General features: G+C 52.8%; 1 protein-coding gene across 1 annotated transcript; it reads left to right on the top strand.

Annotated features, from left to right (window-relative positions):
• Positions 1-24,907, top strand: RSPO4 (R-spondin 4). Its single transcript, XM_074969578.1, has 5 exons — positions 1-152; positions 16,710-16,898; positions 17,375-17,518; positions 18,060-18,245; positions 24,085-24,907. The coding sequence occupies exons 1-5, from the start codon at positions 74-76 to the stop codon at positions 24,162-24,164; spliced, it is 678 nt and encodes a 225-aa protein (XP_074825679.1). The 5' UTR covers positions 1-73; the 3' UTR covers positions 24,165-24,907.
• The last annotated feature ends 1,816 nt before the right edge of the window (positions 24,908-26,723 follow it).

Below are 26,723 nucleotides of genomic sequence, written 5' to 3'. Positions count from 1 at the left end.
TGTATCCGACAGGAGGCACCCCAGCTGCTTGGATGCTCTGATTCTTTTCCTGCCCTAATTTACTCCTGCCCAGATGCAGTGGATACTTTTCATGTTGCTGTTATTCATCAACTCCATGGAAATGCTCATGCAGAACAGAAGGAAGAAACAAGGTACAGTCCATGCTGCAGTTCGCCTTTCTAGCTTGATAGCAACAGGCAGAGCTGTGCTCGGGGAGGGCAGCCTGGGCTCGGAGAGAGCCTGAGCAGCTGGAAGAATTGGCAGGTGGGGCAAAAAAAATAATCAGCATTGCAACTTTATTGCTCTAGGATGATCAGGGGGCATTTTAGTGGTACCTGGAGCTGAGCCAGCTGGTTAAGTTATAGGGGACGGGGCACTGAGCAATGCAAAATGAGAGGCCGGGGATAATTCACAACAGCAGACACAGACTTTGCCCTTTGATCCCTTGGTGCCCCCTCATCGTTAGCTGGTTCTCGTCTGGACTTCCCTGCTGCGCAGCGCTGCTGTGGGGCTAGCTCGGGCGGGGTTTGTAAAAGTGCCCGGAAGAGGCAAAGCAGAGCGGGAGTGTGCTGTGTATTATCGAGGGGGTCATTTGGGGGAAGGGGGGATGGATAATTTAGCTGGCTGTCACCTGGAGAGCGTGTCCAAGGTATCGGAGGGCAAAGCAATGGGTTTGAACTGGCCGGTTTTCATGGTGATTCAAAGTTTTGTGCAGAACCTCGTATCAAGAGTGGGGGAGCAACACCTAGCACTGCAGGTGGCCAGGCGAATGGCCGTGCCATTGCAGAGCACTGAAATCCTGCGTACAGAAGCTTGGCTACCCAGCCTCTCCAGTGTCAATATTGCTGTTTGGGTGGGGAGGGTGGGAAGGTCAGGGCCAGGGCGCCTCATTAAACAGATTCAAACATTTTGGTCCAAATTCATCCTGGGTGTCATCTCTGAGTCAACTGCACCAGGGATAGGTTTGGCTCTTTGAGGTAAGTGCTACTTTGGTGAACTCCCCTAGTCCATTCCGTTAGCTGGGATTGATTGGGTGAAACAGATGTTTTCAGCCTGGCTTTGTGAGCCGACTGCCATCTGAAGGCTCTGGCTTTGCCATTCCCAGCTGGTGTGACACATAGATCCCCCCATGAAAGAACAGACCTGCTCAGAGAGACCATTCCTGCCGCAACTCTCTGCACCACCTGGCTGAGGAGTGGCCTCCTTTGGCATCTCCCTTCTGCCACCGCTGTACACCAGAGATGTCTAGCACTTCCATATGGTCAGAGCCAATGCCCAACACTGGGTGAAGATCATATTGTGTCTGGCTCGAAGCAGGGCAGGAAGCACCTCTCACCTGCACACGGGTAGCAAACTAAGGCCGTCAGACAGATCAGTCTGAATTCTGCAGCCATCAGGGCTGCGCCTGTTTTTATAGCTTGCCCTGTGTCCTGAGCAACTCACTTTTGTAATCAGAATCGGCTGGAGAAGTGACTAGTGTTAAAGGGAAGAGGGCTACTCAGTTGTCTCCTGGGAGTAGAATCAAGGTTCTCTGGTTTTATTGTATGTTTTTGTAAGAGGTGTTGAGTTGACGGGCAGCTGTTCATTACGTGCTGTCCAAGACATATCCGTTACAAAGCCCTGTGATCGCACACGGCATGTGCCAACCATGCTGGAGGCATGTGCCAAAGTTCTTCACGTTCTGAAGATTCAATACAAAAGGCCAGATCCTCAGCTGGTGTCAATCCATGGGGTGCCATGGAAATCAATTTACATCAGCTGAGGATCTGGCCCACTGACTCTGTGGTGTAGATAAACAAACGGCGTCAGTTCATCTCGTATTTAAAATATTACACAACTGACGAACACAACACCATGCCTAAGACAAATCAAGCAAAGTTCCCTGCACTGCTCATGGGAGAAACATAGGGAGTCCAAAGCTTTTGCTGCAGGGTCCAGTGATTGGCACTGGCTGCTCTCATCCTGGCACGGGGGGATAGGGATCCTGGAGTCTGGTCCATTCTCAGGCTCTCCTATTGCCATTTTCTTTCATCCTTCAGCTGGTGTTGCATGAAGTGCGTTCTGAGAGCCAGCTAGTACCTCTGGGATAGTGTCTGGCTGCAGAGGCTAACCAGATGCCAAACGTTTCCTCTGAGAGCAGCCATGAGGCAGGCAAGCACGTCTCTGGGATTCGGCATGAAGTCTGTTACTGGGGGCTTGTGAGGAGCCAGCCTGTAAAGAGAATTTGCTTTAATCAAGAGGCGCAAAATATGGGGCCAGATTTTGACCTCAGTTACACTAGTGTAAGTCTGGAGTAACCCCCTTAAATTCTACAGAGAAACTTTAAATGTATACCAGCATAACTGAGGTTAGAATCCGGCTCATTGTCTGTGATTGTGGGAGGGGTGTTTTTTGTAATGCTGAAAGGAGTCTGGACTCCTGGGTTCTGTTCTGACTCTGCCACTGACTATCTGCCAGACTGTGGGCAAGTCACCTACCCTCCTCTGGGCCTGATTCAGATGTCACTTACATGGGTGTAAATCAGGAATTACTCTCTAGATGTGAATGGAGGTCCGGCAATGCCAAGCCACTGCAAGGAAAATCAGAACCGTGGCTCAGCAAACCCAGGTGCCTTGGCTCCAGCCAACTTAGAAATAGCAAGACCTGACATAGTGAAACATCAGGGAGTGAAAGAAATATTTAAAAATAATTACTGATGATTTAGATGCCTGCAACTGCTCATGGGTCCAGGGTCCCCCTTATGGTTTCAGGGATTTGACCTCCAAACAGTTCTCAGTTATTATCCACACTAAATTTAAACCTTCACAGATCCATCAGAGAAGGATAGCTCCAGCCAGCAGCTGCCCAGTGGTCCAGCAAAGGGAATTTGGGGAACAGCCCAAAAGGAAATATCCTGGGGGACAAGGGGAGTTCTATACCCATGGTGCCCAATTTCTCCTTTGAAGGCACATTGGCTATTTATAGCTCAATTTCAAGCTGCCACATGGCCCAGATATGTTCTGTATTCAGGTTCCAGTAGATCACAGTGGTTGGTACAAATGATTCTGGGTGGCATACATTGAGCCGTGACTAGATTCTGAGGAACAGCTGCCCAAGACCAGAGCAGCAGGGCTATCGAGGGTCAGGACTGAAGTCCATTGGCAGAGTAGCGTAGCGTGGGCAAACCTTACGCACTGCTTCCCTTACACGAGGCCAGAATTCTCAACCTCAAACACTAAGGGCCCAATCCAGAGCCTTTTGTGGCCAATGAAAAGACTTCCATTGAGCTCAGCGGGCTTCAGATCAGGCTTTACCTGCACACCCCATGTTGTGTCTCATAGACTCCTAGACTGCCCACTCCTGTCACAGACCCCTGACCTCTGGCTGAGTCACTGAAGGCCTCAAATCATGGTTTAAAGACTTCAAGTTACAGAGAATCCACCATATACACTAGTTTAAATCTGCAAGTGACCCCTGCCCCATGCTGCAGAGGAAGGCGAAAACCCCCCAGGGTCTCTGCCAATCTGACCTGGGGAAAATTCCTTCCTGACCCAAAATATGGCCATCAGTTGGACCCTGAGCATGTGGGTAAGACCCACCATTCAGACACCTGGGAAAGAATTCTCTGTAGTAACTCGGAGCCCTCCCCATCTCGTGTCCCATCTCCAGCCGTTGGTGATATTTGCTGCTAGCAGTCGCAGTTCGGCTGGGTGCCACTGTAGGCATCTCATCACACCATCCCCTCCATAAACTTACCAGGCTCAGTCTTGAAGCCAGCTAGGTTTTTTGCTCCCCCCACTCCCCTGGGAAGGCTGTTCCAGAACTTCTCTCCTCTCGTGGTAAATGGATCAAGTTTCCTTTCCATCCCTCCCTCTGTGATCTTTACGGGTGAGAAAGTGAGTCATCAGCTAGGTGTGGCTCTTGCTCCGTTGTATCATTGGCTCCCTCTGCTTGAGGGAGTCACTGAGATCCTTTCTGCTCTTCTTCCCTAGGGGCTCTTTTGCTGGACAGTTCCCCAGTAGCACAGAGCCGAGCAGAGAAGGTTCAGCAGCATGACCCTGGCTGCTGGATGTTAAAACAGAGTCTGAAGTGTCTGTGGGAACAGGCCAGCCCCAGCTGATGGGATCTGATTGGGACCTGACCGAGAGCGAAGAGCAAAGAAAGACTTTTAGGCTTGTACAAATTGGTGCATTAGCCATGCAAAACCTCTCTTTGCTCTCTCAGCCAGCTCATGTACCAAACAGGGCTCTGCCCCAGCAAAGCACATACGCTCCTGCTTAGCTTTTGGCATGTGAGTCATCTCACTGAAGCATGTGCTTAAGTGATGTGCTGGATGGGAGCCAGAATCCCCGATGCACTGACAGTCTCTGAGTCAATCAGACCAAAGACCTCACGTGCATAACTAAGTGCTACCTTGGGATTCTCGCATCCCTTTTTCTCCTAGCATCATCATCATCATCATCATCAACAGAGCTATGGCTCACCTGCAAAATGTGGATCTGACCCTAGACTTCACGCACCCCAAGGTCTGAGGGATCTGGGGCCTGGGGCCGTCATGGTGGGAGTTGTGAACTCCATGCACAGCTTGGAAGTGCTTGTGTCTGGGGGGTTGGATTGGGACCATCTCTAGTGACTCCATACCCACCCATATACAAGGGAGGTGAGAGGCTTGCAACATAAAATCAATGCTTAAAATAACGTTTCTAATTACAGTTGCTCCTTTTGGCATCAGTTATTTGTTTGCTGTCCTTACTCCCGCTCTCTCCTTTTCCACAAAACGAATCCTGTTTCACATGCTCTCATGCTGGTGGTTTCTATGTCTAAGAACATATAAGAACATATGTCTAAGAACCAGTGGCCCATCTACCCCAGTATCCTGTCTTCTAACAGTGGCGAATGCCAGATGCTTCAGAGGGAATGAACAGAACAGGGAATCATCCAGTGATCCATCCCCTGTTGCCCATTCCCAGCTCCTGGCAGACAGAGGCTAGGGCACCATCCCTGCCCATCCTGGCTAATAGCCATTGATGGACCTATCCTCCATGAATTTATCTAGTTCTTTCTTGAATTTTTTCTAAGGCTTCCTCCCATCGTTATATGCGTGGTTCCCATTCATGTTGTCAGGGCTGGTGCATACATCCCCCTCCCCACCTCAGTGCTTGGAAGGGACAGTTCTAACCATTGCATCTCACTTGTTCTGTTCTCTGTTGAAGTTACCAGCCTGGGCCTTGAATTTGCTGCTCCATTCCCTTCCCTCTCCCAAAAATTTACACTCCCCTCTCCTCAACTCTGGAGGTTTGGGTGAAATGGAACCTGAGTCTGAACCACCCTTGGTTCAAGGGACAACTGTGTGAAACCCACACCTTACCGATGGGGGCTGCAAAATCAAAACACAGTTTCCTCAGCCCATCCCTGCTGGGAACCAAGGGATGGGCCCAACCCCGCAGCCCTGGCTTCGGCACAGCTCCTTCTGCAGTCTATGAGCAAGGGCTGCATGGTCAACACACTCCAAAACTTTCCCCACGTCTACAGATTCTCACGAGGTTGGAGTCTGCACGAATCAGGTGTCCAGTGTAAATCAGGAGTAATTCCACTGAAGTCAGCAGAGTTATGCTGGTGTAAATGAGCCCAGGATCAGCACCAACACTAATGTTTTGTTGCTCTTCATGTGACTTTAAGGGACACGGCAAAACTCACCAAGCAGAGTGGGCTGGTGCCTGAAAGGCAGAGGGCTCGCAACCAGGGACGTTACTCCAAGGCGCTTCCCTTCCACGCTGAGCACAGCTCGAACTCAGGAAAGGAAACCATGTTGTGATTTCTCCATGGCTGGGTCTACGCCACAAGTTAGGGATGTGATTGGCCCCCCTTGTGTTGCTCTCACGGAACCAGCGTGAGTATAAATAGCCCTGACAGAGGCAGTGGAGACAAGGCTGAGCTGGGCCGAGCACAAACCCACTGGTTTCAGGCTGGTTTGTACACGGCACAGCTGGGCCCTGCCTCCATGACACTCCCCATGCTGCTGCTACACGGCTCTTTATACTCGTGCTAGGCCAATGAGAGCTAGTGTGAGCGTGTGTACACAAGCCGGGCATGAGCCCCTGAGACAAGGATGGCCCTGCACTCCTGTCTTCTCCTAGAAATGGCTTTGATACCCGCAGTCTGTAACACCACGGGATACTGTATTTGTGCTTTATCAACCATCATCCTCGTACAGCCCCGGGCAGTAGTTTTACAGTGTTATACAACCATAAAAGAGGGGAGAGATTGCTCCATGCAGAGATCTACCTGTACCCTGGCATGCCTCCGCTTGGCTCAGCTCTCCTCTCCTGGCACTTCCTTCCTGTGCTCCTTTTCCATTCTGGCAGTTAACGGGCTAATTATCCCCTTAGCTCTGCCCCGCTCAGGCTGAACTAGTAATTAGCCACCCCTCCCTTCAATCAGGCCCTCTCTGGGGGAACTAATTGGATTTACAATTACCAGTGCTGGCTCAGCTTCTGGTTCTCAGCACTCTGTCACAAGCCCATAGCTCATAGTGGAGACGTAGTCTCTTTCAGCTGGTGCCATCCCAAGCTAGGCCAAGAACTCCAAACTTCTTTCAGCTGCTCCGCTCCCAGCTCCCAAACAAATTGTCAAAAGAGAATGCAAAAAATATCATAAAAACCGAAAAGCGCAATAGACACTCGTAAATCCCTCGGCATTTCAGTGAAGTCCCTCCAGCTGCAGCTAGGAACACGAATGTTGCAGGCATTTAGCAAATATGTAATGCCGACCATAACAGCTTAATGGGTCCAAGGTGCATTATTAACTGAAGGGGAAAGCCAAGCCATATCGAATCCTCGTGGCCACAAATGAACCTCCTCCCAGCACAGCGTGGTGCCAGTTTGAGTCCCTGGGATCTGAAAAGGGGGCTGGGGAGAGATGGCAGCCGTGGCACATGCCTCCATGTAAAAGAACCAAGCATAGGAGCCAGGACAGATGCTGCTTTGGGCAGTCAGCTGGAACGTGGCACCGGGGCCCTCGCCCCCAAGGAAGCTGCCGGGTTCTCCTGGGGGCTGCTTCCCTCGCTGTCAGGCAGCGCATGGGGGTCTTTGTGCTGAAGGCAGCTACTGAGGTTTCACCTCCCTCCTCCTCTCACTGAGCAATGGGAATTGCTACATTGTTATCTGTACCTGGGGTTTCTCTATTGTCTTCAGAAGCTTCTCCCAGACCCCCACTCCCTCCAAATGCTGTCCCACTGGGTGCGTGTGAGCAATGGCCCCCTCACAGCGAGATGCTGTGCTGTCCCTGCCTCCGTCTGGGCAGTGTCCCTGGCCTGAGGAGTGTGGGGGGCTGGGGGCCAGCAAGCCTGACCACTGACACTCCAGGTGTGCCACGCGGCTGATGTCAGTGGAAGCTGGCAGGATTGGGGCCACAGACCCCTTCCCCCACCAGGGCCAATCCCATCCCCCTTATCCCAGCAGGGAGACCCGCAGTGGTACATCAGTTATCCCAGCTGTGTGGGCAAAGCAGGTTTCAATGTTAAAGGAGCTTAGGGCTGCTGGGCCGCTGCACCCGCCCCTGTTGACGTGGCTGGGACTGAGCTGGCCTCTAATGAATGAGAGGCCCTTGCAGCAGCTGTCGCCCTGTGGGTGCACAGCGTTCTCCCCGGTGGCGGTGGCTGGCCTGGCGGGGGCCGTTCTTCAAGTGGCACAAAGGGAAACCAAGAGGAAAGGAAACGGAAAATGAATCCTGTTCACATTACACCTCCAGCCGGGACTGGCCTTTTGATTTGGCAACCACCAGTCAAATCCAAGGAGAGCCGAAGCCTGGCTCCAGCTGGAGGCAGGTGGAATGTGCAAGAACCCAGACTCGAAGCACGTTCGCTCTTTGCTCTCTCCTGGCAGGGAGCTGGAGCAGGAGGGCTGCGTCGCGCCAGAGCAATGGCCCAGTCAGGAAGAGGGGCTCGGTTTCCCTCTGCTTTTCCTCTCTCTACACGTTCACAGATGCCAGCCATAATGTAGGAACTGGTTGGGCTCCATTCAGAAGGTGGTGTCCCCCTCTTCAGTCTGGAGAACCCAGGGAGCTAGACCAGCCAGCCTTCCCCAGCCCCACTCTGACTTGCCTCTTTGTCTCAGCCCCCACTGCCCTCCCGGACCTGAGACCTCCATGCAATGCTGCCGCTGCTCCATGCATGAAGCCAGCCAGAGAACCGCACCTTCGTTCCAGCCCCTTACCCCCAACCTGCACTATCCCCCTGCGAGTCCGGCCCTGGCTCACCATGTGTTCTACAGACCTCTCCCACCTCCTGCTCTTCCAGCCCTGAGAGCCTGAGAGTGGACGTGGCTCCTTGGAAAAGGCGGGCGGCAGCTGGTATGGAAGGGGCAGCGGGGCAGCCCAGCAGCATCCCTCGTTGCCCAAGCCCAGCTGCACTTCTGGCAGCGGTAGCGCCTGGCTCGTCTGTTTGCGCGGTGGGCTCTTTGGGGCAGGGGCTGAATACTCCCGGTGGTACCGTAGCTAGCGGGAGGGAACATGGTTAATGAAGGACATAACCCCCCCCACACACACACACACACCCATCTGCTTTTGCTTTCCTGATACACTGTCCACCTGGTGACTGCCACTCGCCTCGCATTTGGAGCTGCTGGGGGCAGGGGAACCTGCATGGTTCCCCTCTGTAGTGATGACTCTCCACTGAGGGCCTGATCCAGAGTCGGTGGGAGTCACTGATCTCAGTGGGGTTTGGATGCGGCCCTGCGTGAAGACGGACTGATGACGGGAAGCTCGTGGGCTGCCATATAACTGCTTTGGAGCAGATGCCAGTGCTGTTATTGTGAGCCGGATACTGCCCAGGAAATGGGACCAGGTCTGGAATGCCAGCTGGCTGCAGGGCGGGGGCATGTTGTAAAGGACAGTCACACTGGTGGGGCCGGGGGGGAGTAAGGCTAGAGATGGAAGCACCAAGGGTGTGCGGCTATTCGACTGTAAGTTCTTTGGGGTAGTGACTTTATCTTCCTGTAGTGCCCGGACACTGGGGCCTGCATCCTGACCGAGGATGCCAGCAGCTATGGAAAGCCGGGTAATAGATAATAATGGTGATAGGCTCAAGCTGCCAGCCCCACTCTGGGTGTGCAAACCCCACTACAAAATGGTTCTGGAGGAGGATTCCTTTCTTCCTTAACTGGGATGTGCTGTAACCCGCATTACAGACCGCTGGGAAACCCGTATCAAAGATCCACCCTTGGGAGACGCAGCCCCTGCCTTAAACAACCATCTCACTGCTTTTCAGGCTCTCCACAATGTTAAACCACAAGAGTCTGGTCCCAGGTAAAGCAGCATCCTCTCCCAGGAGACCTGCTGGGGCATTCTGGACCCCCGCCTTAATGCACAGACAGGACACATCCACAATTTGAGCACAATACTCTGCCCATTGCACAGAGTTGGGTATTGCTTAAGTAAAATCCCAGGCAACATGTAGCTCATAATAAGCAATTTGCAAACACCTAGAAGATAAGAAGGTGATAAATAACAGTCAGTATGGATTTGTCAAGAACAAATCGTGTCAAACCAACCTGATTTGGGTTTGTTTAGTCTGGAGAAGAGAAGACTGAGAGGGGACGTGATAACAGTTTTCAAGTAAAAGGTTGTTACAAGGAAGAGGGAGAAAAAGGCGAGGACAAGAAGCAATGGGCTTAAATTGCAGCAAGGGAGGTTTAGGTTGGACATTAGGAAAAACTTCTTAACTGCCAGGGTGGTTAAGCACTGGAATAAATTGCCTAGGGAGGTTGTGGAATCTCCATCATTGGGGATTTTTAAGAGCAGGTTGGACAAACACCTGTCAGGGATGGTCTGGATAATACTTAGTCCTGCCATGAGGGCAGGGGACTGGACTAGATGACCTCTTGAGGTCCCTTCCAGTTCTATGATTCTATGATTCTAATCAGCATCACATTTTGGTCTCACTTATGACTGGGGAAGCTAGCAGGCAGATCAATGTCTTGGGAACATGAAAAATCTGTGTTGATAACACATGTGCCTTTCAAATGCTTTATAGGAAGAAAGGGGCTTATGGGTGTGATGCTGATCCTGCTTACACTAGTAAATCAGGAGTAGCTCCTTGGACATCAGCAGCGTCCTGCCGGTGGACAGTGAGATCAGAATCCGGCTGCCTGTATTTTAACTGGTTACGTTTTGGTATCAAGTGTGGCTTCATCTTCTCTGAGATCTTTGTCAAATAACATCCCCTGGCACGTGGAGCAGAGCCCCCTTTTCACTGGTTCCTTGGCTCGCTTTACATGACTTTCACAGTCTGTTTCATTGGCTTTAAACTCTGTTTTGCTGGGACACATCGGAGCCCTGGGCTGGGCAACCGGGACAGCAGGAAGCTACGTTCTGTTTAAGAGCAGATCTCATTGTTAAAGTTGCTGATGACCTTTTCATGGTTCTTTACACTACGAAAACCTGTCTGCACATTCCGTACAATCTGTTGTAGCTCTATGCATGGTTACTGCATGCAAACACATGCAGCTGCAGCGCGGTTTAAGTGGCAGATGCAACGAAAGTGCCCAGAGAATCAAGGGCCTGATCCAAACCTCTTTGATGGGAAAGGGAAGTCTCCCAACGGACTTTGGATCAAGCCCCAGAGATATTAATCTAGAGACTCTCTCAGCCCCTGGGATTTTTATTTTGCCCTTTTAGCTTTTATTAAGCTTTGGCTCTGTGAAAAACCTGGCTTAATGCAATAAGAGCCATTACAGATTGAATCAGCGCTTGGAGGCACACCGACGCTTCTGGTGCAGTTACTGAAGAACAGAAGATTTCATTACAAATATTAAATGTCTCGCTCTTTATATGAGCAAATGCCCCCAAACCCTTCTCCGTGTGACTGGGCGCAGTCAGAGGCTCAGCTCGCCGTTTGTGTGTGCTTGTGCAGTGCCGTTAGACGATGAAGTAGGAGTGCATTTTTGTACCTGGACGGGGGCCTCCCTTTTAATATGTTTTAACTACCCCATTGCTGGTCGTTTCAGCAGAGCCATCCAGTGACTCTGGGATTGTGGTTTGGGGTTGTGGGTGGAGCTTGAGTAGAATAAACTCAGCTGTATCCCCATCCCAGTCTGGGTTCTATAGAAGATACTCAGGGGCCTTGGGATCATTTGTGTCCTAAAGAGCTTTACGGCCACAGGGATTTTAGCCAGGGGCTGCACGTTTTCACACCCAATTGTGCCCACATTTCGTTGCACCCACAAATATGGACACACACCCATTTTGCACATGTAAATCAGGCAGCTGGGTGGCCAGATAGCAATTTGTGCATGCAAGTTGGGGATCCACATGTGGCGAATGGATGCACGGTCCCTTTTGAGGTCCCAGTCGGTTCCATGAGACAAAGGGGGGCTGCAAAGTCAGAGGCAGGGGCTGACAAGGTGCCTGAGGCAGACAGCCTGAGTTCCTGAATGAGGCCGTTAAACTCGAGGCAGGTCGGGCCGAGGCTCTGAGAGCTGGCTGAGGCACGATGCGAAGGTAAAACCAAGCCGCTTGGATTCTGCTCTGGGGTGAGTAGGAGCCCACGTTCTGCTGGGAGCAGGAAATAAAGTTTTGGGGTCTGGGTACAAATTAGCCTCGCTCTGCTTGTGATGGATGCTTAAACTTGGAGTCTGTGGAGCTGCAGCAAATTGCACCCGCTGAGGATATGGTCCATTTGGGTTGTGTGTGTGTGTGTGTATATACACACATACAGGAGAACCTCACAGTTACAGACACCTTGGGAAGGGGAGTTGGCTGTAACTCTGAAATATTCCTAACTCTGGCTCCAGCAGTTCACACTCTGGGCCTGGGGCAGGTTCCAGACGCAGCTACGCAACTTCCTTGCAGGCAGCTTCTTGGCCGGCAGCGGGGAGGAGGGGTGGGGGGGCAGGTGGTAGAAACAGCAACCCCCCTCCCAGCTGGAGGAGGGGGGCAAAAACAGCACCCCTGGCTTCCAGGAAAGCAGCACAGACCCAGTGCTGCTCCTGCTCTGGCTGTCTTGGGCTGGCAGCGGAGGGTCACAGCTTCGCCTGCTAATCTCAGTGTCCCCACCTCTGTATGTGGCTGCCCAGCACATGGGGGTGGGGACAGGCAGCCCAGATGTGCCTACCTTTCAGACGCAATACAGGCTCAGTTCAGTGTTTGCTGGGGTTTGTTTTTTTTTTTTTTGGGGGGGGGGGGGTTCTTTTGTTTTTTGTCTCCACTGCTGCCTGATTGGTTACTTCCGGTTTCACGTGGTGTCCGGTTGACCGGTCAGTCAGTAACTCTGGTGTTCGTATCTGTGAGGTTCCACTGTATATATTTACTGGCCCGTTTTTCTCTTCAGACCGGCTTCGGCCTCTCTCGTGTTCATGTCAACGCCCTGGCCTGGGCTAAAGGTGATGGATTCACAGAGGGCAAACATCACCTCCAGGAACTCCAAGGCCTCTCCCCTTCCATTCCCTTCCCATTTAACAAGCTGTGACACCAGCTGCTGCTAGTGTTTCTCCAATGGGAGAATGTGATGTAATGGTTAGAGCAGAGGAAAAGGATTCAGGACTCCTGGGTTCTTTTCCTGCCTCTGCTTTGTGGTGTGAGATTGGTTATATTGTTTAACATCTCTGTACCTCAGCTTACTTATCTCCACCAGGGATGTATTACCACCTCGCTCTGAGGGGGCTCGTGAGGGTTAGCTAATATCTCTGTGGCGCTTTGAGGTCCTTGGGTGAATGGTGTTACGGAAAAGCAGATGTTATTGTAGTCAGAGCCGTCCCTTGGGTATGGAAAATCAGGGCAACTGCTCCAGGCTGTGCGCTTTGGGGGCCCCGTGCTTCAGTGTGCATGTGTCATGCGGGAGGCGCTAGGCCGGCTGGGGGGAAGGGGTAAGGGGTGCCTGGGGGGCCAGGCTGGCCCGGGGGTTGGGGTTAGGGGTGCCTGAGGGGCCAAGCTGGCCCAGGGAGTTAGCAGGGGTCCTGGCACCGGCAGCAGGGGTCAGGCCCGCACTCACCGGCGGGAAGTGCGTGTTCTATTTCTTTTTCTTGCTCACCCACCGCCGCCAGCATCCTAGCGCCGCCGGAACACGCCAGCACCAGGCTGACCCCATCCATTGCCCTTCTGCCCCGGACCCCTCCCTTTTCTGGGACTCCCCAGCACAGGGGGCCCCTCGCCCCTAACACAGGTGCCATCCTGTGACTTTCCATCACCTCTTGCCCCCCAGCACTGGTGTCCCCTCCCCACACCAGATTTCACCTGTATAAAAAATGTTCAGGGGGCCCATACAGGCTGACTTGTCCAGGGCGCACCCCACTAGGGACGGCCCTGACTGTAGTGTTGGGCAATATGACGATATCTGGCTCTGCCCTTTTTGTAACATTCCCTAAGCTTTCTTCCTTTCCTGTGACATTTAACAGGTTTCAGAGTAGCAGCCGTGTTAGTCTGTATTCACAAAAAGAACAGGAGGACTTGTGGCACCTTAGAGACTCACACATTTATTTGAGCATAAGCTTTCGTGAGCTTAACAGGCCTTGGCTACTTGTGTCAGGTCAGGCAATATTTTTAACCACTAACTGATCCTTGTTTTAACATGCTTTAGGATACGTGCAACTGTTATTTAATGGGCTAAAGATGCCTCCCACATGTACTGCATTACGGGCACTAATTAGACAAGGTTATTCATTCACAGAGGGACTAATCTAGCAATCTTTGCTAAGGCCACAATTCAGCTAAGTGCTTAAGAGGGACTTAAGCATGTGCTTAAATCCCTCTGAAGCCTTAAAGTTAAGTATGGGCTTAAATACTTTGCAGAATTAGGGCCTGAGTCTGTACTTAAGCAGCGCTCCTATCAAACCCAGAACTCACTGAACTCCATGGGAATTTGGCTGCCTATGGGCTAGGCAAGGACTGGAAGGTTTGGCCTGTGCTGTAAATTTCATTTGGTTATTTATCACCCTTCTCTACATGGAATGTCCTGGAAATCTTCCCTTTAGATTCCTGCCTGGCAAGTTTGCTGGGCCAGAATTTATGGAGCTTTACTCATGTGGTATGGGTACCCAAGCAGCACAGAAGTGGTCAGTAAAGTTCACAGTTAAGTACCTAACTTCTGTGTCTCAGGCCTTTGATTTTACAGAGCAGTTGGTGACTGGTCGCACAGAGCCACAGTTCCAAAGCGTTCTAGCAACAGTCCAGAGATGTAGGAAATGTCCCATAGTTGATGCCAGTGGTTTTGTCTGTATGTATTTGCGTGTGACCCTTCTGCACCGATGTGCATGTAAGTGAAGGATGAGACTGATCTCTATCTCAGCCCTTTTTGTAACAGAGGGGGCTCGCGAGGGTTAGTTAATATCGGTGTAGTGCTTTGAGATCTTTGGGTGAATGGAAAAGCAGACATTATTGTAGTACTGGCCAATGAAAAACAAACAGGAATGTTCAACGCACAAAGGGAGGGCTGAGAAATTAGTGATGAGTGATTCAGAGAAATCATTACAGGCAGACAGACGCCAGAAGCTAAGGAGACACGGAGCCCATCTCTTCTAGGACACTCATTCAGATACCGATCTGTGGGGTCCAAAAGTCATGCCCCGTTTCTCAGCCTGTGTGAAACCAAGGGGTGTCCTAATTCCCCCCCTTCCCCCCACCCATCAGGACAACAGACAGCCTTGGCAGAACTCAACAGAGGCCAAGCACTGGACGGAGACAGAGGCTGGGCACCTGTCCCAAGCAGAGGGCTGAGGCGGAGCGACAGGGCAGTGTGGGGCGGCTGGCTCTGCTGGGGCTGTGCCTGCCCTATGGATGGAGTATCACTGCAGGGAGCTGTGGGCCTGAAACATCCTTTTCCTGGTGTTCTGTCTGCCGCGTTCAGTCTCCAGGGCCCCAGCAGAGTGGCAAACGCATGCACGTAGGACGCCATCGCCCAGGGCCAGTGCTGGGGAGTGGGGCCTAGGAGTGAGAATTTTAAAGGGACAGAACAGAGGGGAGGAGGCCAGAAATGAGGGGTTCAGGGTGCAGGAGAGGGCTCCAGGCTGGGGCAAGGGGTTGGGGTGTGGGAGAGGGTGCCGGCTCTGGCTGGGGCTGTGGGGTCTGGGGTGGGGCTGGGGATGAAGGGTTTGGGTGCTGGAGGGGGCTCAGGGCTGGAGCAGGGGCTTGGGATGCAGGGGGGTGAGGGCTCCAGCTGGGGGCGTGGGCTCTCGGGTGGGGCCAGGGATGAGGGGTTTGGGGTGCAGGAGGGGGCTCAGGGCTGGGACAGGGGTGCAGGCTCCAGGATGGAGTTTGGGTGCGGGAGGGGACTCAGGACTGGGGCAGGGGGTAGGGGTGCGGGGTCCCGGCAGTGCTTACTGTGGCTCCCAGGAAGCGGCGGCCAGGTCCCTGTGGCCCCTTGGTCACGGTTTCCAGCCAATGGGCGCTGTGGAGCCGGCACTCAGGGTGCAGGCCATGTGCAGAGCCTCCCTGGCCGCCCATGAGCCTAGGCGCCGCAAGGACCTGGCGGCCGCTCCTGGGAGCCGTGCAGTGCTAGGACAGGCAGGGAGCCTGCCTTAGCCCCAGGCCCCACTGCGCCACCAACCAGACTTTTAACAGCCCAGTTGGCGGTGCTGACCGGAGCCAGCAGGGTCCCTTTTCGACTGGGCGTTTCGGTCAAAAACCAGACACCTGGCAACCCTATCCCCTGGGTTTAGGCTGCTTGGAGTAGCTGAGGAGAGGTTTGATTCCCCTCACTGCCTGCTGCAGGCATTCTTGTACCTTACTCTGATGCAGCTGGACGGGGCCATGGCTGGTGACAGGAGACTGCACTAGGTGGGTCTCTGCTCTGACCCAGCCTGGTAATGTCTACACTTCCATCCAACACCCACAGGAGCCTTCCTTGGCTGCAGTGGGCCCTGGATCCGATCCAGACAGCGCTGCAGAAACGAAGGTGCGAGATCACAAGCTTGGGGCCAGGTGTTCTGCCGTATCAAGGAGAACATGAAGGAGCCCGTAAACACATGGACTGTCCGTCTGAGCTTCTCTCAGGCCGGGGGCCTCTCTCCATCCCTTGAAGCTTCCCAATGTTCAGCTCCCACCGTCAGCAGTCTCACTCCTCCTCCAATCACACAGCATGCTCCTAGCTAGCTTCAGGAGGAGTCCCTAGCCCCAGCGTGGCGCTTGGGGATCACCTCCGTACTTAAGGTGCTTGCAACAGCTCTCTGCTTTATCCTGTGTCCAGTTCCAACGGGCTGTGCCTATAAGTTATAGCACCCCCCCGCCCCCCGCTGGACTCTGTCTGGGAAGCTCAGCCCTTAAAGACACAGCCCCTAATTCCACACCTGGCGGTCAGATGCTTTGGGGATGAGCGGCAGCTCAGAGCCCTAAGCTAGCTGCCCTCGGTTTCCAGCTAAGGAGGGCGGTGAGGCAGGATGCTGAGTGTGATGCCTTTTGGCTGAAGCGAGGGAGCAGTGTGCAGGGTTAGCCCAGACCCTTCATTGAAACCAGCTCCTAATCAGCCCTCCACCAGCCTATTATTTAGCTCTACTTTCTCCTTCCCTGGCTTCTCCTCGACATTCTCAAGCCTACGTTGCACATCAGCCATCCCTGCACTGGGATGGACTAGCACTAGCTGGAGCGATGGTCAGCCCATCCCAGCCTTGGGAGTTGGGGATCATGTAGGACAAGAAAGCCTGGGGCAGTTTGTTCCTTCCTAGTCCCCCTCCCCCTGCTCCCAGCTTGCACAATGTGCCAGCTGATGGCAACAGCCTCTCTTCTCTGCCTTTTTTCTCTTGCAGCGAGCGCTGGCTTGTTTGAGAACTGCACGGGCTGCATCATGTGCTCGGAGGACAACGGGTGCATTGCCTGCCAGCAGCGTCTCTTCCTGCTGATCTGGAGGGATGGAATCCGCCAGTACGGGGCATGCGTCCACGCCTGCCCACCTGGCTACTTCGGGGTGCGAGGCCAAGAGGTCAACAGATGCACAAGTATGTAGCTCTCCTACAAGCTGCCACGCTCACCTGCTGTCCAGAGGGGGGCGCTCAGCTCCCTCTTGCTTCGCCCTCCCATGCCGTACCCCACCTTATGACAAACAATGCGCTGGCCTTTCAGAAAGGGAAAAGTCCAGATTTCTCCTCTTTGTTTCCTGCCTAAGAACCCAGCCCCTCCAGTCAGCTTTACATTGCATGGGGAGCTGGGCTGTCTAGTGGTTAGAGCAGCAGGCTGAGCACTAAGACTCCTGGGTTCTATTCCTTGCTCCGTCACTGCTCTGCTGTGTGACTGGGGTAAGCCACCTCACCTTTCTGCATCACTAAAATGGGGGTGGGATTTTTCAATGTTGCCAATGGGCTTTGAGATCCCCAGGTGACTAGAGGTGCCCTGCTCTGTCGTCCCTGTTGCCCTAACACTCCTCTTGCCAACCAAGGGGCAGTTTCACTGACTGATGCCCCGTGCCTTCCTGCAGAGTGCAGGTCGCCGAGCTGTGAGAGCTGCTTCAGCAAAGATTTCTGCATGAAATGCAAAGAGAAGTTTTATTTGCACAAAGGGAAGTGTTTCAGCGCGTGCCCATCGAACACCACAGCCCAGCATAGCACCAGGGAGTGCCAGGGTAAGTCTCGGGTAATCTCTGCCCCTTCTCCTTTAGGACACCCCTCCCCTGGTTCCCTCTGCCCTTTCCCATCTGTCTGATTCCTGAACAATCCCCCACGGGTCTGGGATCCCCCAGCACCAGATACAGGATTTCAGTCCAGAGCAACATTTTTGCCAGTCTTGCATACACTCGGAGAATTCTAATAGATGGTTCCAGGCCTGATGCAAAACCCACAGAAATCAAAGGCAAGGTTCCTGTGGGCTTCAGTGAGCTTTGGATGAGGATTAGAGGGGAAGGGCATGTTTTCCCAAAGCCTCAGGCTGCAGTCTCTACAAGTCTGTCCACAGCATTTCTTATCCAAGCTCTGGCCCCTCCTTCAAGCTGTGCTCGCACGCATCTGGCTGCCTGGGGCTTTGTGCAAATAAATCTGAAATTCTGAGCCTGCGAAAACTTGGCCGGGCAAAGTGTGCCGGCAGGAGGCAAAAAGGCCACTTCTGAAAAGGCCGTTTTAGGTCCCCACTGCTGCTGTTGCGTCACTGGTCTTTCCTTCCCCTGCCAGAGATGTGTGAGATGGGACCCTGGAGCAAATGGAGCCCCTGCAGCAATGAGGGGAGAACATGCGGCTGCAAGTGGGGATCGAAGAGCAGGACGCGCGAAGTCGTCAGGAGCGCCAAAGAGGAGGCAGTGACCTGCCTGGCCCAGCTGGAATCCAGGAAATGTAGAATGAAGAAGCATTGCCCTGGAGGTGAGGAATGGAGTGTGGAAGGAGATAATGCCCAAGCAGGCTGGCCGAGGAGACTGGATTTAGTCCTTGTATTTAGAGCCATTTGGGGAAAATTCATGCTCAAACCTCCTTTATGTCCCTAAACCACCAAAGAAAAGGGTGCTGAGTTAATATGATTTCCCCATAACAGCACACCTTTCATGATCGGGAAGCCTTGATCTCATCTTTGAAATCAGCCTGGGCCCATGTCCATAATCCATCTGGCTATGAAGAAAATTGCACTCACACAAGCATCCACATGTGTGAAGCAATTCTGGAGCTGGCCTTGCAATCCAGCCGTTACACTCCCATTTCCTGGGGGGTTGTTCTGGCAGTCTAGTCAACTGCTATGCTATGAATGCCTGGCTGTGGCTTAAAGGTCAGCCTAGAACGGCAGAGCCAGGAAGTGTCTATAACCGATCAGACTTCGCACGGGGAGACTGTGTTAGAACCAGGAATTGAACACAGGTCCTGCCGGGGACTCCTGCCCAGCCCGCTGCAGCGAGCCGCCGAGCCCAGGCCGACAACCGCGGGCTCATGCTCGCTGTGCTAAAAATACCTGGGCAGCCCTACCCTTTGTCCTCAGGCCTGGGCCATAGCCGCAAGGCCTTCCTCTCTTGCTCTGTTCATCCATTTGCAAATCTCAGGGCTTGTGTTCAGGGTGTTCTGTTAAACATCAAAATAAAGACAACAGAATTACAAATTGCTGAGCTCAGCGACAACTGTCTCACTTGTGGGCATGTGGTTTAAGGCACTAATCCATATGGGTCAAATTGCGTGTGCAGGAAGAGCAGCTGGAGCCTGACAAATGAGCCCCTGGATTCTAGGCCAGACTCCACTACTGCTTCACGTGACTTTGGGCAAATCACAACGCTGCTGTCTGCCTCAGTTTCTCCATCTACTAAATACCTGGGTCAGGGAGGTAGAGTGAGAACATCAGTGTTTCGAGATCCTTGGATAAAAGGCTCTAGAGAGCTGCAAAGTATTACACTCATGCATATTTGCTAAATTAATATTGAGTATTATAAAGGTGATTTCTGATCCATGGCTTGCAAAATGACCCCTGCCAGGAGACTCGACCCACGGAGGTTTTCGCTAAATTGGGTTTTACTGCTCTAATGTTCCCTTGACAGGCCATGAAATCCATCCTGCGCCCTAATTCCAAACCTATCCAATTCCATTATCCAAACTGGGGAGCCTCCAGCTTCAAGGATAGCCTGCTGCTGAAACATAGACCCCTCTATTGCCACCATCTCCCTGTATCCAGTGATCACCATTCTCGAGTTTCCCAGACAAGAGCAGGGGATTCTCGGTTTAGGAATCAAATCTAAAATCCTTGCTGTGGATCTTTGCGCCCAATGGAAACCAGAAGGTTGCTGAGGTCATTCTTGGATGTGATTGGCCGGGCTGTGAGTGTTCTCAGGCATATTTGCTTCATAACTGGCTTGTAAGGAGTACTGGTCTGTCGCCCTTGGAATGAGATCCGAGTACCTGGCCCCAGAGTTTGAGTGATTTACGGCTCTGAGCCCTGACTCGCTAACATTGCTTCAAGTGACAAAAGCCGAAGGGGGAGACAGCAAACGAATGATCAGTCGATTGATCGATAGCTCGTAAAAGAAGTAGGGAAAGAATGCAAGGAAAGGGGGAAAAGAGAGGGAGATAGGAGTGATAGAGTGGGGAAAGGAGGAGTGAAGGGCTGAAGTAAAGAGAGATCTGGAGGCTGAGCATAGAGAAATTCTTCCTCCTCCTCCTCCTTCTTGGTCCTTTCAGCTTGTATTAGGAATAAAATAAATCACAAATACTTTCCCCTAATAATGATGCCTAGGAGCTGCGATCTTCCACTGGCTCGTCATTCCATCCAACTCACAGCATTGGGGAGCATAATGGGAGCCAGGTGGCAGGAATTTAGGGGAAATGTTGCTTTCTCCTCCTCTCCCGAGCTCTGAAAACTGGTGACAACGGGATGCCCCTGCTCCTGTACGCACTGCTCCTGAAGCTGGATGTTCCCCTAGCCCTGAGCCGGGGGGTGGGGGTGTGTGTGTGTGTGTGTCGCTTTGGCTGCTCCTCCCTGCCGTGTGTGCAATTGCATGTTTATTCATTACTGACCTTTCAAAACAATGTGCTGCTCTGTAACAACAACCCCTCCGTCTCCTATTGTGCTGAAAACCAGACCCAGGCAGGACAATCCATATGTCAGCTTGGAGGGAGCCTCTGTCAACAATCTTGACTCAGCCTTGGGCCTCCTTGCCACCATCCGTACAGTGCTGGCACACAGGATCCCAGGGGCTGGGATGCTGAAGAGGATCCTTGATGGGTCAACGTAGCTGTTGCTTCAGAGCAACCACGTCAGGCATGTTCCCAAGGCCTCCCCCAATCTCAGTCGTAGAAAGGCATCTGGCCTAAGGGGTTAACATGGACCCAAAAGAGGACAGAATAAAACTAGGGCCCTCCCCGACACCGGGGCAAGAGGCAAGGGCTAGTGAAAGGAAGATGTCGTGGCGGCATCAAATACCTCGGGTGACTTCTCTCCATTTCGTGGGAGGAGCAGTCTTCCCATCCAAGCCACAGGAGAATGGTACTGATAAGTCAAAGTTTCCTTTGATGGCTCAGTGTATCCCCCGTGGATCACAAAGCATGGAGCAGCCCTTTGAAGCTACCAGAGTAGAGCTGGGGGGGTTTTAAACATGAGGGCTCCTTTCAAACGGAGACATTGGAATGGGAATTCTGCCTCCCCACAGGGCAGTCGGTGGAGCATCAGATCTTTCCAAGGCCGTCAGTGAATCTGATTTACAGACGCTGTTCGGGGGAAGCTAGGAAAGGCTTTAGCTTGTCCTTCTGGGCCTTGACAGCTCCAAGTAACATCATTGGCTTGATTCCACGCTGGGAACTGACATGAAACAAAATGGAGAGTTTGGGCTGTGATCAAAGCTGCCGGAACACTGCCAGGGGTAACACGGAGAAGGGGAAAAGAAAACAGACACCCAGCAAGGAAATCAGATGTAGGGAGAGGAAAGGCAGAGAGCTGGGAACAATCCTGCACAGACCCTGGATCAGAAACCCCATGGGAACAAATGCCCAAGCAATGGGTCCGTCTTGTCAAAGCCCAAGCTTACACCTTGGTTCAGAGGGTGAACTCACTCTGGACACCAGGCCTTCAGCCCACCAAATTCCAGCTCTGGTGGGTGTTTCAGCAGTGCATAGGCCCCTAGCTAGTTTTCTGCCCAGAGGCATAGGTCAGCCGGACAGAGCAAGAAAGGTACGTGTCTGAAGAGACCAGCCAGGAGGGCTGTGTGTGTGTGTCACTGCCCATGCCTTGTGTTGCCATCCCTTTAGAGGTAGCGCTGTTCTCTCTCAATCAGTGGTGCACGGTGGGGCTAGGGGATGCTGGGCACCCTTCAGATGAAGCCTAAAGCCTGGCACCTGACCACTGGTGCCTATAAAGTTTCGGTGGCCCCTTTGCAAGATCAGGAGTGTCAACCCTGGTGTCATGACCAAATTCCCAAGGGGACATTTCCACTTCACCTCCAAAATGCAGCATTCTTCACTTCCTGTCCTAAACTGTCCCGCAGCGTGGCTGTTAAATCCCAGAGGCGCAGGGCTGACAAGAGGGGAGGAAAGAGAGGACAAGAGCACTAGGGTCCCCACAAAACCTCGGTAACTGGGGTGAAATGGGAGGGGTTGGGCCCCAGCCAACATGATGTGTTGGGGCCCCAGATTTCTCTCAATGGGCCTGTAGAAGTCGCTGCTTTTGCGTGATAATGAATGGGCCCCCACAGATAATTTTTATATATAGGCTTGTGGAGTTTGAAAAAGGCTTTACAATGACAGGCGATATATAGGGGCTTGATCCAAAGCCTATTGAAATCAATGGGACTCTTCCCTGTTCTTTTGGCTCAGGCCCTGGGTGGTCTGTCCTCTACAGGAATGCTTGTTCTGGATGAACATGCATTTGTGTGTGTAGAAACCTGTATTGTTTAGGGGTCTCTGACAATCCCCCCTTCCCCCGGTGTGAACTTCCCCTTTGTGGAACACGCCAGCAGAGAGAGGAGCTACTGCTGGAGCGGACAATCCAGGAGCCAACTCATTCGGGGCTTGGCCGCGTGGCTTGTACCACAAATGAGAAGAAAAATGCAGAACGAATCTTCTGCTACATGGGAAGCCCTGGCAGCCGGGCTCCTCACAGCAGAGCGGAACTGGGAGCAGCCGCGGCGAGGAGGAACACCAAGCAAACTCCATTCTCATGTGTTCCCAATTGCCCGGATTAGGGATCGCCCTGGGGTGGGTGTCAGTCAGTCGCTGTCACCGCCAGCGAAAGTTCCAGGGATGTGAGGAATCTGACAGGGCGCCAGGCTCCTCCTGGCATTTTATGTTTCTCCTCTTTAATATCCCTCCCTCCAGCTTTCCCGTGTTCCTGTTTGTTTCCTTCATTTCCTCTTTCCCGCCTCCACTGACCCTGGGTCTACACTGCCGGGGTGGGAAAAGGGCTCTTTTCCCTACTACGCTGGGGGCTGTTGTAGAGACCCCCCTCCCCAGGGGGGGACACACCCTTCTCTCCAGGCCCAGGATGGAGCCTGGTTTGATACCCTTCTCTCCCAATGTGGGGGAAATCCGCCGGGGCAGGGAGACCAGTACATTGACACAGAGGCTTGCTCGGCAGAGCTGAGAGGAACGTTTGACCTGGATCCAAAGCCTGCTGAAGCGGCTGGGCGGCTATCCACTGGCTCCAGGGAGCTTTGGATCTGGGGGTCTCTCGCCATTAATCACACAGCCCAAGTCTGCTCCTGAGTGCCCAGCCCCCTGCTAGAAAAAGGGTGGGGTCTCATCTGTGCTGCTCTCATGTTCCTCTCTACTGCAGAGATGGGTCTGAAGTGAGCCCCCCTATTCCCAAACAGAAAGGCCGAGGTGCTCAAATCCCAGAGGCAGTGCCCAAATCCCAGAGGTGGGCCCATCTCTGCTTTTATGCATCAGCTGCCCTCCCCCTTTTGTCCTTTTGCTTTTTCTTCCCTCTACCCTGGACACCCAAGAAACAGCTCTGGCCTGAGCTGAAGGTTCTGGGGCCACGTTTGGCTCCTTTCTACGTCCTGACCAGTCTGCTCTGCTGGGGGAACCCCTCTGACTTCCATGGAGGTTTTGGCCCCAAGAGCCTGGGTAGGAACTTTGCCAGCTAAGCTGCTGGACCTTGCTGCTCGTTGTTTGGGCTGAATGTGGGGCTGCAGCCTGTGCATACCCTGGCCATAAAGTAAGGGAGGGAGCGGAGAGGTGGGTAGCATGGTCAGAACTACAGCCCAAGGGGCACATCCAGTCCCCATTGAACTGAATGGGAACTCAAGGGTTCACCAGGTAGGGGATGGGATCTATCCTCCCATTGTACAGATGGGAACCGAGGCCCAGAGAGAGTAAGTGACCTGCCCACAGTCACCCAGGGAGTCTGGGGCAGAGCAGGGGTTTGAACCTAGGTCTCCTGAGTTCCAGCTCAGGCCATCCTTCCTTAGCTCAGTATAACACCCCGGGAGATGGCGATAATACTATTGACCCCCCTCCCTATTTCACAGCTGGGGAAACTGAGGTCTAAACAGAGCGATTAAATAACGACTCCAGGGGCACAAAGTGTTACACTTGGGAGGAGAACCCAGGAGTCCTGCTGGGCTGGATGGAGGGGTGGGGCTCCCAGTCTCCTTTTCCAATCACTAGCTCCTCTCCCCGCACAGGGAGTATCCCTTTCCAAACAAACTCTTTTCACCGCAGTGAGCTGAGAAGTAAAACCAGGTTTCGAAGGCGTTCCCGGCTCCCAAGCCAACGAGCGATCCTTTCTGTGTTTCAGAGAAGCCCAAGACCACAAAGAAAACGAAAAGGGAAAAGAAACAAAAGAAACAGAAGGGAGATTCGCTGGCGTGCACCTAACCTGCATCCTCACAGGTGGGACTTCGGGAGGCAGCACTGGGGGCAGCCCCATGGGAGCGCTGTGGGGCACAAAGGAGGTCTTCACCCTGAGGTCTCAGCAACATTTCCTTCTCGGCTTTCGTTTTTCCACCTTTTTCCAGCCAGAGAATATTGCACAATTCCCCACACCCATGCACACATGCACACACACCCACACATCCCTACATGCTTCTTCTGAGGCCGTTTCCGGCCTGTGAAACATTTCCTCTTCAGAAAATCTAATTTTCAGCCCGACGGCGAGAGCAAAGCTCTGTTTTCTCCCCTTCCCCTGATGCACCCTCACAGTCCAGCTCCTTCTCTGGTGCAACCAGAGCCAGCTGCCTTAGGGAGCCAGGTGACAGCGAGCGAGAAAACACCGCTGGCTGGGCCAGCATGGTGGGTTTGCACCCCCAGCTCAGCTACCTGCCCAGCGAGAAGAGTTACAGAACAGCACCGAGCGGGGCCTGCACCGCCAGGGGGAAGAGCTTTGAGTCCGGCACTGAACGGCCTCCTCCCCCTTTACGGATGGGGAATGTCTTGAGAGCAAAGAGGCAAGCTATCACTGCGCGGCTCCATCTCCCAGTGCGGCGACACAGCAAAAATGGCCAGCAGGACATTCGAAGGACACGGGGCTTCACCAGCTCTTCTGGAGCTGACTGGTGGGAGGTGCCCCTTTCCCTGGCAGGCGCATTCCCTGCCTCCAGACTGGATTGATGTGGCAGGTTCCCCCACCCACCCAATGGAACTGAAGCAGAATGCCGGCAATGGACCATAACCAGGAGGTGGGGAGCAGCATCTCTTGGAGAGCCCCCTCGCTGCTAGGTTACAGCGAGGCTCGCCATGCCTCCAACTCCCACCCAGCACCTTCAGCCCAATTACGTGGCCGTGCAGAGGTCTGAACTGCCCCCATGCCAAGCCTCCCAGCCTTCTCCCTCCAACAATTTCCCCGCCTGCTGCTCCCACAGACCCCTGCTCGGGGGTAAGTGGGGGGAGGAGGGTTACACATCGCGCTGGCTCTTTCCTGGGTGCCAGCTGTCTGTGTGAGAAATGAAAGCATCTGTGAACATAAAAGCAGGGGAGAGCCGAGAGACTGAAACAGGGGGACATTCCCCAGGCTGGAAATCTCAGCCTAGAGGAATGAGAATTGCACCAGACCTGACCATGCTCCATCTTCCTCCGCAGGGCTGTGATCCTGCCAGGTGGCAAGTGCCCTCAGCTGCCCTGTCACTGCAAATCTGGCACTCGGCACAGGATAGGACCAAACTCCAAATACAAAGCCCCAGCATCCAATCCCACAGGCCTTACTCGGGTACCACTCCCATTGCCTGCGTAAGGGCTGGGGGATTTCCTCCCCTAGACAAACCGGGGCAATAGAAGAATCCTGCTCCCCTGCAACACCCCAAACTGTACCTCAGTTTTAGAGTGGGATTCAAACTTGGTTGAAATACTGGACTGAGAGTCTGGAGAGTTGAAATTCTGTACGTAAATCTCTTGTCCTATTGCCATGCAGGAGAAGGAGGCAAGCATGAGTGACCACCAGAGATAAAAAGAACAGAGATAGAAAGAACTTCCTCATGAGCTACCCAGCCCACCCACTCTGGAGAGTTTATCCAAGTGCCAGAGAAGGATCTGAGCTTTTGGATTCTTCACTGCACCAAAGCCAAACTCTGCCCCTTAGGTGGCCAGTCCAGCCCTCGCTCTGGACATGCCCTGTGGGGATCTGTGGACTCTGCCATGTTGGTGTGCAGAAAGGGTTAGACAGTATCTGCAAAATTCCTCAAATATGTGTATCACTCTCACAGAGATGCGTGGCGTTACAAAACGCAATCAAGAAGACAGGCAGCTCGGCAGCTCTCGCTTTCCAGTTCCAGACCTCCTTGCACCCTTCGCCAATGAGAGGGTGAGAACTCAGGATGTTTCAAAGCAGACTTTCCTGAGAGTCCCGCCCATCAGAGTGGTGTAGGTACCAGATTAATTTCTGTTAGGGCAGAGTTCCAGACTCCCTAGGGTGGGAAGGGGACATTACATGGGGGCATTATAGCATTTCAGCTAAAAAAGAATTGTTCTATAGAATTACAGTGCCGCCCTACCAACAAGCTAGAGCTGGGACCAAACCAAAACTAGATCTAAGCCCCCCCCCCAAAAAAAACCAACCCTGGAAATGGTCAGCCCTGGCTCCAGATGGAGGTTTTGTACCTTAGTTCCTTCTCTATCCCACGCAGGGTGACTAGATAGCAAGTCTGAAAAATCGGGATGGGGGTGGGAGGTAATTGGCTCATATATAAGATATAGCCCCGAATATCAAGACTGTCCCTATAAAACTGGGACATCTGGTCACCCTCAGTCCTCGCACCGTAAACTTCTCCTAGCAGCACCAGATGCCTTCTAGCAGTCCAACTCATATCTGTGATTCTGGAAAATTAGGTTTTATTGTCTATATAAATAAATATATTATATAGATATATGAAATATAGAAATTTATTTCTAGAAAATCAATGTATTTAAAATGTCTCTCACTATATATATATTTTTTTCTTATGC

The sequence above is a fragment of the Natator depressus genome, chromosome 13, assembly GCF_965152275.1.
Source record: "Natator depressus isolate rNatDep1 chromosome 13, rNatDep2.hap1, whole genome shotgun sequence".
In the NCBI taxonomy this organism is placed as follows: domain Eukaryota; kingdom Metazoa; phylum Chordata; order Testudines; family Cheloniidae; genus Natator; species Natator depressus.
Note: the sequence above shows the minus strand (reverse complement) of the source record. Positions and strands in the feature narration are given on the sequence as shown.